The sequence below is a fragment of the Lytechinus variegatus genome, chromosome 14 (assembly GCF_018143015.1).
Source record: "Lytechinus variegatus isolate NC3 chromosome 14, Lvar_3.0, whole genome shotgun sequence".
Classification (NCBI taxonomy): domain Eukaryota; kingdom Metazoa; phylum Echinodermata; class Echinoidea; order Temnopleuroida; family Toxopneustidae; genus Lytechinus; species Lytechinus variegatus.
This window is the reverse complement of record NC_054753.1, coordinates 10,876,895-10,890,083: the sequence shown is the minus strand read 5'-3', so window position 1 is coordinate 10,890,083 and position 13,189 is coordinate 10,876,895. Positions and strand designations below refer to the sequence as shown.

Sequence of the window (13,189 nt, the reverse complement as noted above, 5' to 3'; positions counted from 1 at the left end):
TGCGAGGAAAGGAACACAATATTTCTGTTTTATATTGTTGTTGTAACATTCTGGTATATTGTTTATTAGCCCTAGCCAACTACTCTTGTGTTTTTAAATGGCTAAAAATGAGGCCAATTGCCGGTAGAATGCTCATCTGTCTAGCTGCAAGCATATTAAAGACTGGAAGAGGAGCTTCAGCTAAGAAATTCCGGTCTGAAGTACAAATCGTTTGAATCAAATCCCTGAGATGGGAACAAACACATTCAAGACCCAGACTTTTGTCTTCTCAATTTCTTTGGAATTGGTTCGTTATTTGTCCATTATCTCTACACTCGCCTCATTCATGTTGATGAAAAATGTGCATGCATTGACATTCTTCTGATGCAGTTTTCATGGTAACCACGTCCATACCTTTTATAAGAAATATGTATTTTTTTCCCATTTTGCTCCAGATGCCAATTCAAGTACTATGAACCTGTATTTCATGTTGGATTAAAGAGATAGGAATCTATTGATAACATGCATAGCACTAGATCTTGAAAGATCTCGTGGGAATGCTCCACAGGGAGTAGAGAATGTGCATACATTGTGTGCATTCGAGCTAAAATACATTGAATATTGGCCATGATAATCTATACACTACCAAGGGATATCTCCCAATGTTTAGAATGCTATATAAACAGAATATTATTATTATTGTTCTCCTCATTATCGTCATCACAATCATCATTATTATCTTCATCATCACCTTTATCATCATCATCATCATCACCATCATTATCATCATCTTTATCTTCATTGTCATCACTACCACCACCATCATCACCATTATTATCATCATCATCATTTTCATCATTACAATTATCATCACCATCATTATCACCATCATCATCATCACCATCATTATCATCACCATCATTATCATCACCAACATTGTTATCACAATCATCACCACCACTACCACCGTCATCATTATCATCATCATCATATTAGATTTTAGCATCAAGGCTTCATCAATTCCTCCTTCAAAGCAAGAGTAATAAGAAAGTGAATTATTTTTCACTCTGCTAGTAATGTTATCATAACTTGATCCTTACTGAGCTCTTAACAAGTTTTTAGTTGTTGGCTTTTTTTTAAATAGTTTTCCTGCTTAATGATAATAAGTCATTGTAACCTGATTAATATATTTATTATCCATCCGTATTACTCACAAGATGATACAGTTAGAATGTTAATGGTGACATCAGGAGGAGTTTTATTGATGTTCCTGCTACCTCATGTAGATGGCAATAGATGGGGGTTGCTATGGTTACATAAATCATTCAGCATCACTGCATCTATCTCAGTATTGGGAGCATCACCTCTAGCCTGAAATTCAGACCCAGTAGAAGTATTGAAAAATTGCTGAGTCTGTGGCACTTGAGTTTGTGAAATATGAAGATTGCCTCCTAAATTTAAATGAAACTTGAATAAATAATAGCAAAGAGATAGGAGAGGGACTATTTTTTAAACTTAGCAATAATATTGTGAATTGATTTATCTAATGAGTTTCGGGTCCTTTATTGGCTATTTATCTTCTAATACTGCAGAGTCTCCTTAGCGTCACAGATTGAGGCCAATCAGGCATTGGATTTGGTCTATCAGAAATATTAGATATTTGAAGAAACTGATAAAATTTATCCTTCTTTTATTATCCCCAAAAAATGTAGTTGAAATATATCTTTGAAGGTTCTGAGAATCTAATTTCTTTTAAAGAATTAAACTCCCTTCTTTGACTAGGAAATACAGACGTTTACTAATTTTGTGCTTGGTCAATAAAGCTGTAGTATGAATGAGAGCAATTAAAACAGTTCTGTATAGAAAATTATTACAGTTTGATTTAAAACAAATGTAGTCCAATTTTGTTTATTTTTTTTATTTGTAAGTCGGAACTGCCTTAATATAACAATTACCTGTAATTTACACTTGTACACAACTCACTACTTGTTTCACTCTTGAAACCACAGAATCTATATACAAATTAATTGCAGCTACTACAATGTTAGGAATTGAAACCTTATTATTGTGAGCTATAAGTGCTTCTATTTGTAATTTTCTTTATATAGCTACTAATTCACTGTCAGTTTCAATATGAATTTAGTTGTCTATGATATGATTTAATTTAATTATATTGTAAAGTTTTAACCTAAAGAAGCAGTAAAGGAAAATTGAACAGCTTGCATTAGTTTTATCTTGGACTCTTAAAAACACTCTCTTTGCTAGAAATATCTTGTCATTATCATTGAAAGACAAAGTCTGAAACAAGACTAGATCTAAAACACAGACAAGCAATTTACTAAGCTCAGATAAATTGGTAATTCCAGGGGCCTTAAAGAAGGTATGTTCAGCTCTGTATAATACGAATGTTGTACGCTATCATGTGAAATTTTGTTAACATTATTTTTATGATCTTGAAAGAACAAATCTTGCATGCTTCCGCCCACTGCAGGGGGTGCCAGAAGCATTATGTTTTTGTTTCTTCTATCCGTCTGTTTCGTTCTTGTTCTTGCAACAACTAAAGAATCATTTTGAAAGATAAGTTGCAAATTTGGTTTGACTATGCATATAGTACAAGGATCTTATTATTTAGGGTCACAAGGTCAAAGGTCGGTTTAATTATATACACAAATTATTTTCGTTCCCATCATAACTAAAAGAGGACAGTTGAAGTATCATTTTCTAACTTCAAATTTAATGCGATATTTTGAAATCCTGATCATCCATCTTGATGAGAGATGTTCTTAACCACCTGACAATTTCCTGAGGCATACTGGACCTAGCAACAAGCAACGTCCATCTGTTCACAAACTCGACCATGTATATTTTCTTACATTAGAGTAATAACATATATTTAAGAAAAAAGTCCTATCAAAACACTATATCGGGAATCTAAGAATACCCAAGGAAAAAAAAATACCCATGAATTTGAAAAGCATTAGCGGTAAACCACTCTATTAGTCCAAGAAAAAGATTGTCTCTCCTTTACTCTTATAGATTCAGCTGCATTGCAGAAAAGTGCTTTGCGTATAGACTGTACTTCTGCTTGTGTGATTTAGAGAGTGAGCGTGCAATTTACCGCTTTTAAAGATTATTTGTAAAAAAGTGCAGTGGACCTGAATATCAAGACACTCCTCGTGTGATACTATTAAAGCACAGTCATGTTCTTTAAATGTTAGATTGTAACGTTATGGAGTTTGCAAAGGAAGGCTGATAAGAGGAGATGTGTATTTATGCGAAGGTAGGTGATGTTTTGTAAATGTTGACATTTATCATAATAATTATGAGCCATTGAAGGAAATCAGACATGAGAGAGAGAGAGATGTACTGAGTATAAATTAAAGGTGTTACTGTTTCCATGTGAAGATAGATCATATTTTGCAAAATGAAATATTATGTAAGCCCTTGAATGGAAAAGAGCAAAGGTAAGAGAGGGAGGTAAGAAGAGCTTAAGTGGTTTAGTAAAGAAAATTATGACAATGAAGAAATGTGTGTGTATTTGAGTTTTGTCAGACGTGTATCAATCAGATATGATTATTTACGTCTGGGACCGACCTTTAACGTCACCATCCGAAAGACGTGACCAGGGCTCGAACCTTTGCATCAATTTGTAACTTCCCCACAGCTTGGATTACAGGCACATGCCACAACGCCCAGTTGTGAAATTGGGAATTCATGGAATAGTATACATGTACAAAAAATAAACGAGTTAATATTTGAGTGTTAAAGAATCCAAATCATTTGAAGCAGACATTGTCTCCCTATAAGAGGCTATCGAGCTCAAAAGAGTTGGATGGGTAGAATAATTCTTCCACCATGGAGGCTCTGGTTGAGATGGGGGAGCATTTCACAAAAGAGTTTTATCATTGATTTTCACTGACTAATCTGCTGTCAGCCAATAAGACGCAAGGATTCACAGTAGCTTGTAACAATAGTCAGTTTGAATCACTGTCAAGATGCATCATGAAAAATGTTCACCAGGAACAAGAGAGGTAGGAGTGCATCACTTCATCTGTGAGTGATCATGACAGTGTGACTCACGATGCTCTACCCCTCAGGGCAACTGAAGCATTTCTTGTCGCATTCTGGATGTAATGCACATTTTAAAGCTGTCATTGGATGGTCACAACTTATTCTTTTTTATCCCTTGTGCCTCCAAGTCTGGGCCCCCATGACATACATGAATAAAGTCATTTGAAGTGAAATGTCTGACTATGGTGATATACAGGATTTTTCTGGGAGGGGGGGGCAAAAATATATTTTCAAAAGTGACCAAGCTAATTATAAAGGCATTCTCGTTTTACCTAATTATTTTTTAGGTTGCTATGCAACAGTAATGCCTCCTGTAGGCAGTGGAGAATATCATGATCTTATGAATAGGCTTTTAGTTTTCTGTATTTTTAAAAAATCACTTTTTAATATTTCTTTTTTAATGTATACCATTTTTATATCAGTCACGTTGATTTATATATTTTTTCAAAAAATGTTGAAGTTGATTTCAAGCACTTGTTTCTAATGGATCTAAATGAAACCGTTACGATACAAAATACTCAACGAAACTTGTTTGTATCATAAATCATACATTGTGAAATGCTAAATTATTTCAGGTCAAGGGCAACATATTCATCTCTTTTTCTCCTGCAAAGAATTTTTATTTCAATTTTTTTCAAACCAGACTAAAAAATAAAGGCTAGCTCCTCCAAAACATTTCAATCTCATTCAATCATTTGAGTAGGTGAGGTGTCAGGCGTACATGCAGTTAGCCAGCTGAACAAAGAGAGCCGAGGTGTGATTTCCGCCAGCCGAGGTATAAAGCTACAAAGTTAACACCCTCGCATGGAATAATTTTTGGCGTGGCAGGTGGTTAGGTATGCTGGGATATAGGAGTCTTTTGAGCATCGTCGTCAGTGTTGGTTATTTCCGTTCCTGATTTTACCACATTGTATTCTCTGTCTGTGAAGCTATTTGCCCCCCAAAATGAACTGCTATTCTGGTTGTGATAAGTACATGGACTTGCGGGGGAAAATCTTATGAACAATTTTGTTAAAATGTCATGTTTCAGGCCACATGATTATGTCAATATATATATATATCTATGATATCTTTTCATGTTTTATTTGCTGTCAATAACTGGGATATATTTATTTGATTTGCTAGTTCATTACGATTAACTTGCACGCCAAATAAAAGTACACAATTTTCCTGTGTGCGCGCTGCATCTCCTTTCGCACGCACTTCTTTTTCATATCTTTCCTTCATTTATGATATTTTTTCTTCCTTCTCTCTTTTCCTCCTATGTCTTCTCATTTATTTTCTTTTATTTCATATTAATCAGCCTTTCACTCCTTTCTGACTTTCTTCTTTATCTTCTTTCTCCTCTTCTCTCACTTTTCTTTCTGTCCTTGTTTATTTCTATCTCTTTCTCTTAAACTCTTTCAGTGACTTTGTAGAACCAATATTTTGTGGTTTCTTTGTGTAATTTTTATACTTCTCTCTATAAGGGATGACTCATTAAAACCACATCTTACTCTGTCGTATTTTTTAATAGAAAATAATTTGATAAGAGATGTCCACATTATTAATGAAAAATCATTTTTCATTACAATTTAATAAGTCAAGATCCTAGTTTGTGGTTTGTGGCTTGCAAAACTGGATTTTTTTTTTAAATTACAAAGACTTATCTTTAAATCTCAAATTATAATACCAAATCTTTAAAGCAAAATGTATATATAGTTTTGACTGGTATCTTATTAAAGCTGATCTGGATTTCTTTTAAATCCATGAAATTTAGAGAGAAATTTGTCACCAAAATGAATAATGTTAACCCATACATTAGAAGCCCACATTCCAGGAAGCAATTATTTCATTATCATTTCACATTCATTAATTTTGGATAAGGAAAATTATTCCATATTTCCCTGAAAGGAAAATTAGCTTGTTTTATGTTCCGGTAATCATGGGTATAAAAGAACCATAAGTATAGCATCCCTTTTCCTTTACAAAACAAGACATTTTAATGACTTGGTATTCATTTCCCAGCCATAATTTCTCTAGTCTTCAAACAAAGACCTTTATGCAGGACCTTCGTTTAGATAAATTATTGGAATAGAAGTGAAATAAATGAAGTTGTATATGTTCAAATTTTTGTACAAAATATCATATTTGATACCCGGAATTGTACTTCCTTGCTCTCAGTGTAAATCCAGTAAAGACAAATGCTCTATGTTCTCAGTACAGGGTCTGCGTTTGTAGTCTACATTGCATGATGTCATTGGGGGATTTCCCTGACACTTCTCTCCCAGCTGCTCTCATCCACATGGGCAAAATAGCTTCTATCCTGGCTCTCATTCCTGTTTACATTGCGCAATTCTGAGTTCATTTCAGGTTGGAAACTAACAATACTCCTCTCAGAAACTATGCCCAACCAGTAATAATGATTTGGGTATTTTCCATCTCAACTTTTAGTCAATTTCCATCTTTGTGTATTCTATTTTTGGAATATGCTTAGAATCTCAACCAGTATACAGGTACATGGATATCTGCCAATGAGGTTATTTCTCCATAAGAAGCTCCAAACCCGTATTACTTTCAATATTACTAGTTTTTAGTTGTAAGACTTGCTATTCCAAGCAATGTATGCTTTTTGATACCAACTCCTCCATATTTTCTGGATTCAGTTTTTAGTTTATACTTTGGGAGTGCCATACAAAGTCATTTTCTGCAGCTTCTCTCTTTCATTGCAAGAGCTTGTAACTTGTCTTGGATTTAAAGACTTGTGATGCTTCAACACTTCAAAGAATATTTTTTAATATAATTTTGAGCTTTTATTTGCTTTTCATAGGGGTATGCCATGAACATTGGAACTTCGAATACAAGTCATGTCATGAAGTAAACATTTGAAATGCCCCAAAAGAGACCTTTGTGACTTTGCTAATGACTTAATGATGTTATCATCATTTCATCTACTACGAGGAAACAGTCTATGAAGTTTTTGTATCTGCAAAGTGGTGTTACATTATCAGCAACATTAATTCTTTGAACAAACTCATTTGCTATTGTTATTTGAATTAAATTACCTCTGTAGACAATTCATTGTTATAATTTACTCAATACCTCAAAACTCATAGTGTGCATATTGTGAGTGGACTCCATGGACAATTTGAGAGATAGATCTGCTTCTTTTGACTACGGTCAGACTTTTTAGAATTCAGCGAAAAAGTTCAACGAGGAACTCAAGTCAATCTGTGAATAAAGTCTGTAATTGATTTGGTTTTCAAGAACTACAACCACCATTGATAGACGCTTGCCAGTTTTAACGCCTTTCTTACCCTGATATCATTGTGACTTGCAAGGATACCTGTATCATCATCAATCATTTTTTTTGCGAAAATTGATTTGTGGAGGATCGTACTATAGAGACTGCTTGAACTAAAGCCATTGGATACTTCATCTTCAACTTTTGAACTTCATCAACACTTCACCATTGTTAACAAGCTTAATCCAAGGAGATTAAAACCAATCATGTTTTCTGCACCCCACTTAATCCTCTTTCTTACCCTCTTCTCCCCCTCGCTCTGCCGAATCTTCATCTCCACAGGACCATGCGACATGGTTCTCTGCATCTTCGGGGCGGTGTGCGTGGAGAACGAAGAAGGGCGCCCCCAGTGCATCTGCGACCGGGAATGCCCGGACATCATGGCACCTGTCTGCGGGTCAGACGGGACCACATACCTCAGCGAGTGCTTTCTGGATAAAGCATCGTGCGAGCAGAAGAGAAGGATATATGTCGCATCGCAGGGATCCTGTGGTAAGTAGAAACTTTTCATCTTCTTTAAATTATCAGGGTGTAGTTCACAAAGATTTATAGTACGACTTAGAGTCAGTCTTAAATGCCGACGCTTATATGTTATACAACGTACAATCTCATTAATTAATGAAGTGCGCGACCTGTTGGCATGATCTGACCAATGCGGTCATGCCTTTTATATCATATGCTACTAGGCATTTAAGTGTGACTCTATATAAAGGGCCGTCTGCACCACCCCGAGTTTTCAAACTAGTGTGCTATTTCTGATCGGGCAAATTATCCCGATCTGAACAATTTCGAAGTTATGTGCAATGGAGACGCAATTATCGCGCTAGTTCGTAGGATTAATCTCAAGATTGCAATCCCAAGTCAACTAGGGATTATTTGCAAAATAGCATGTTATTTTACGAATTATCGCGCTAATTCGTAGGTGCAGACGCACTTGGGATTATTTATTCACAGTGTCAGACCATAATGCATCGATGCCTCGCTCAAGCAGGAATCGCTCTTCTTGCGTTGGTGGAGACGGGGTTTCTTTAATCTCGAGATTAAACGCGAACAGGGCCAATCGGGCTAAAATCTGGAGATTGAGCAAACTCGGGATGGTGCAGCACCTCCTTAAGTCAATTGTGAAACCCCCCATGAAGAAGTCAAACTTGCTCTATTGACCACCTCTAAAGAAAGACCACCTGTCTTAAAAGACCTCAAAATTGGTTTCCCTTGAATAGCATTCTCTATATGTATTGAAGGAACCTGCTGATAAAGACTGCTTATCTTGTCTCCCTTAATGGTCTTTATACAAAGGTTTCACTGTAAATGAATCATAATTCATAATGTAGAAACATGTGGTGCATTGGTTCTGACTCTTGCATTGTAATCAAAGGGTCATGTGTTCACATCTCATCGTGGCACTTATGTCATTTGGCAAGATGTCAATTTACACTTTTCATCCTCCAAGATACAAATGTCAAAGCTTTTTTATTAGTAACCAGTAACTAATCAAATAAGTAACCAGTAACTAACCAAGTTAGTAACCAGAAATTAATACATGTGTGCCAATCTCATTCTCCGATTGCTTTTAATGGAATACAAAAATTGTTGCTCAAACCGTCTTCCTCATCGCTGCTAAGTGATTTCTCCCTCGGCAATGCAAAGTCCTCCTCAAAATCCAAGAAAAACAGACAATATTTTGACGCCCATTGGAAAAGAGTTTGAGGGGTCAGGAAATATGGTTGAAAAGAAATTTGAAACTTTACTCTGTCCATTATAGATGAATGCTTGAAGCCCCATTGTGTTTTTCTTATAATTAGTAGCTGTAGTATCATGGTTGTATCCAAAGTGTGAGTATAATAGAAAAGTGGACTGTTCAAGGACACGTCTTGCTTGCGTTTTCGCAAGATTGATAATATGAAACTTTTCTGAAGTAGTTCTTTAAAAGTAATACCTGTACCTCTTTTACAAATTAAAGGCTGCTATATTGGATCTGTGATATGCCTTCAGCAGAAGTATGTTACCATGTTGAAATAATATAACATAAAATCAAATTTATAAATTCTTTTAGTATTAAGTAAGTTAGTAATTGTAGGAACATAAAAACAATTTGCAAGACAAATTTATCAAACCGTGGAAAATAATCATTTGAATAGTTTATAATGTAATGTCTAATATCACAAAAAACTCTATGACACACCTTTTTAGTGGTACTGCATTAAAAAAAGATGCCTATTGCTTTACAAATGGGTGTGCCATGATTGTTGTGATCGGTCATTGGCATTTAACGATCGATTGTAAACTTTCATGCAACAGGGTCTAGGTGGGTGTTTCTTAAAGGTCAAATCCACCCCAGCAAAATGTTGATTTGAATAAAAAGAGAAAAATCAAACTAGCATAACACTGAAAATTTCATCAAAATCGGATGTAAAATAAGAAAGTTATGGAAGTTTAAAGTTTCGCTTATTTTTCACAAAACAGTGATATGCACAACTCAGTGACATGCAAATGTGTCAGTCGATGATGTTGATGTCCATCACTCACTATTTCTTTTGTTTTTTAGTGTTTGAATTATACAATATTTTATTTTTTACAGATATGACCATGGGGACCGACTTGACTGAATCATATAGTATTAAGCAATGCTAATATCACATGTTCAGGGAGGAGTTGTACACTGTTTCACTTGACAATGAGGAGAAAATTAGAATATTTCATATAATAAAATACAAAAGAAATAGTGAGTGGATGACATCATCAATCTCCTCATCTGCATACCAACCAAGATGTGCATATAACTGTTTTGTGAAATTAAGCAAAACTTTAAAATGTCATAACTTTCTTATTTTACATCTGATTTTGATGAAATATTCAGTGTTATGCTCGTTGGATTTTTCTCTTTTTAATCAAATCAATTATATGTTGGGGTAGACTTGTCCTTTAAAGCTGTTTGTAACTTAAAAGCAACTCTAAGAATGACTGGTGAACCTTTCTTACGCGCTAATTAATCACAAATGAACATTTCATGGTGAACACCATTTACCGCAAGAAAAGATCACCAGTCGTTCTTAAAGTTGCTCTTAACTTATGAGTGAGTATATGGCTATATGGGGCCCCAGGTCTGAAACACTACACCATCTTCAATCTTTAAACCATTCTATGATACCCCAGTATGAAACTTGAACATAGTTTTTTGCCAAAAGCTACCAGCAGGACCGTGATCGTCAAAACATTTCCCACCTTAAACATCACCTTGATATGGAGGTGTGTGTGAAGTCTGATATTGTCCAAGCGTTGAAATAGGTCAAGCAATTTGTCGCGTCTTTTGCAATTATGTTGGACAAACCGCTGAAATTGCGAACAAACATATTACTTGCCTGTTGCTTGTGGACTCCTTTGATCTCTTACTTACAGAGTGGCACGGGTGTGTTCGTACAGTTTGCAGAACGTGTCTCACGGGAGGAAACGCTTTTGGAAACAAAAGTGACATTTGATGGATATTCAAAACATACATTGTGGGAAGTTCAAAATCACAGCATTATATAAACTTTATTTGAATAATTATTATTTTTATTATTCATATTTGATATTCACTTGTGTAAACACATCCTATTCATCTTGCACTGTGTGGAAAATGCCAGTCATGGAAATTGAAATGCAACTTATGGTTTTTTTGGTGTGAATGCACCCCCAAAGACATTGGCCCTCATCACACACACTCTTTGGTCCTTTGCAAACAGCCAAAACAAACAGCGCTCATGAATAGAGCATAACGTTTGTGTTCTTGACATTCCCTTTGTCTGTGACTCCTCTGCGTAAGAAACGGGAGACCCCTGTCAAAATATAATTTCTGTTTGCTCAGGAAATAGTTTGGCTTAGGGGACATCTTATGAATGTTTGCTGGAGAAACGCTTAAAGGGAACGTTTCTGAACATGGTTAAGCTTGAATTCAAAGTTATTTGATATTGACAAATGAGCAGGCCATTGTACAACTTAATCCCAAATTGATAGCTATCAAATTACACGGGGGTTAGGGTATTATTTATAATCATTTAATTTTCTCAATTCCAAGAGTACTTAGTATATTTCTAGAAAATAGTTTCATCTATTTGGTTACAAGATGCCAGCATGTGCCTTATTTTATAAGTTATGTTTTATAAAGTGAATGTCTTGATTTAATTAGCCAAGTATTTCTAAGTCATTATTTAAAGTGAATGTTAATATTAAAGATGATTTTATTTTTGCCCAACATAGCATATAGACCGTTTACTTTATCAATAGTAATTATCGGTCACTAGGTCCCATTGAAGGAAATGCCCATAAATGAATGAGTTCAGTTCTATCAGATGTTTTATAAAGATTTTACTATTAATCTTAGATTATTAGCCATGTGGAAACCTGTCCTTTTTCTTACATTTTGATAGCAACCAATATTATAAAAGAAATGCTCTTTTTAAGTATTACATTCTTGCAGATATCTGCACGAAATATGCTAGACAATTTTTTTTCTCTCTCAAAATGAATGGATCCCTTCATAGTATCAAGCTCTTCATGTGAAAAGCATAAGTATTGTTTGAATATGACTATTTACAATGCGACAGTATCCATCATTCATGAGTAGTTGCTAACGACTCGGTAAAGGAAGGCAATTGGGACATATCAAAAGGGGTAACATTTGCTGGAAAGCTTGTCTGCATCGCCTGGTTTTTAGTGAGATTTTGAAGGTGATGATTAAGAGAGGATATATTTTGGATGTCTTATGGAATTTAATTCCATAGGCATGGCCCAGCATATTCTAATGATATCATGTCTATCATGTTTAATTTGATATATTGATTGATATTGATTTTGTTCATTCAAAGCCACCCTTAAGATATTTTTATTTTCTTTTCATAAGCCCCCCCCCCCCCCCTCTGCGTAGTAATAATCTGGTACACTCTACAGGATTGATATTGATATATTTATTGGATTTTTGATTATGTTTTCAATCATATCAGACGAGCAGGACCCATGTGAAGATGTCCAATGCAGCTTTGGTTCCCTGTGTATCGTAGAGAACGACAGAGCAACGTGCGAATGTCCCGATGTGTGCGCTCTGGTCTACAGTCCCGTCTGCGGGAGCGACGGCGTTTCTTACAGCAACAACTGCGAGATGAGGGCAGCAAGTTGTAGGCAACAGAAAGAGATCACTGTCGTCAGTGAGGGGATGTGTGGTAGGTATCACGTGGGGAGCATTTCACAAAACAAGTAGTCAAGTGATTTCCACTGACAACTGTTGCAAGCTACTGAAATCCTTGCATCTGATTGGCTGAGGGCAAATTTGTTTGTGACACGAGCTTAATAAAACACTCCAATGGTCTGCGTTCAATTTACCGTTACTCTTAAGTGTATTGGGAAGCTGTTCGCAAATGATGTAAAAGTCTAATAATTGTTAAATCTTTGATGGAGATGGACTTTATTCAAGCCTTCAACAATGTTTTTCATTATTTATTATTTTTTCTGCTATTTTTACAATGAGGTTTTTGTCATGGTCCAAAGTACAGGCTCTCTCAAATCCTTACAAAATCATGCATTCTCCTCTTCAGCACCGTGCTTCATGACAATTTCCCCTCTCTTTGTTTCCCCCACAGTTGAGGCAGACCCATGCGACAACGTGACCTGCAGCTTCGGTGCTTCCTGTGTCGTAGAGGGCACTGTTGCAAGTTGCCTGTGTCCAGAGATTTGCTTGGAGAGTTACAACCCGGTGTGCGGGAGCGACGGCATCGATTACAACAACGAATGTGATTTGAATGCCGCGGCTTGTTCTCAACAAAAAAGTATAAATGTGGTTTTCGAAGGCCTGTGTGGTAAGTCATCTCAGTTATAATTTTCATT

General features: G+C 35.7%; 1 protein-coding gene across 1 annotated transcript in view; it reads left to right on the top strand.

Annotated features, from left to right (window-relative positions):
* Positions 1-13,189, top strand: part of LOC121427250 (agrin-like) — a 68,695-nt gene that overhangs the window by 17,447 nt on the left and 38,059 nt on the right. The window contains exons 2-4 of the mRNA XM_041623571.1: positions 7,616-7,825; positions 12,313-12,528; positions 12,946-13,161. Of these exons, the coding sequence (XP_041479505.1) occupies positions 7,627-7,825; positions 12,313-12,528; positions 12,946-13,161 (631 nt within the window). The 5' untranslated portion in view covers positions 7,616-7,626. The remainder of the gene's footprint in view (positions 1-7,615; positions 7,826-12,312; positions 12,529-12,945; positions 13,162-13,189) is intronic.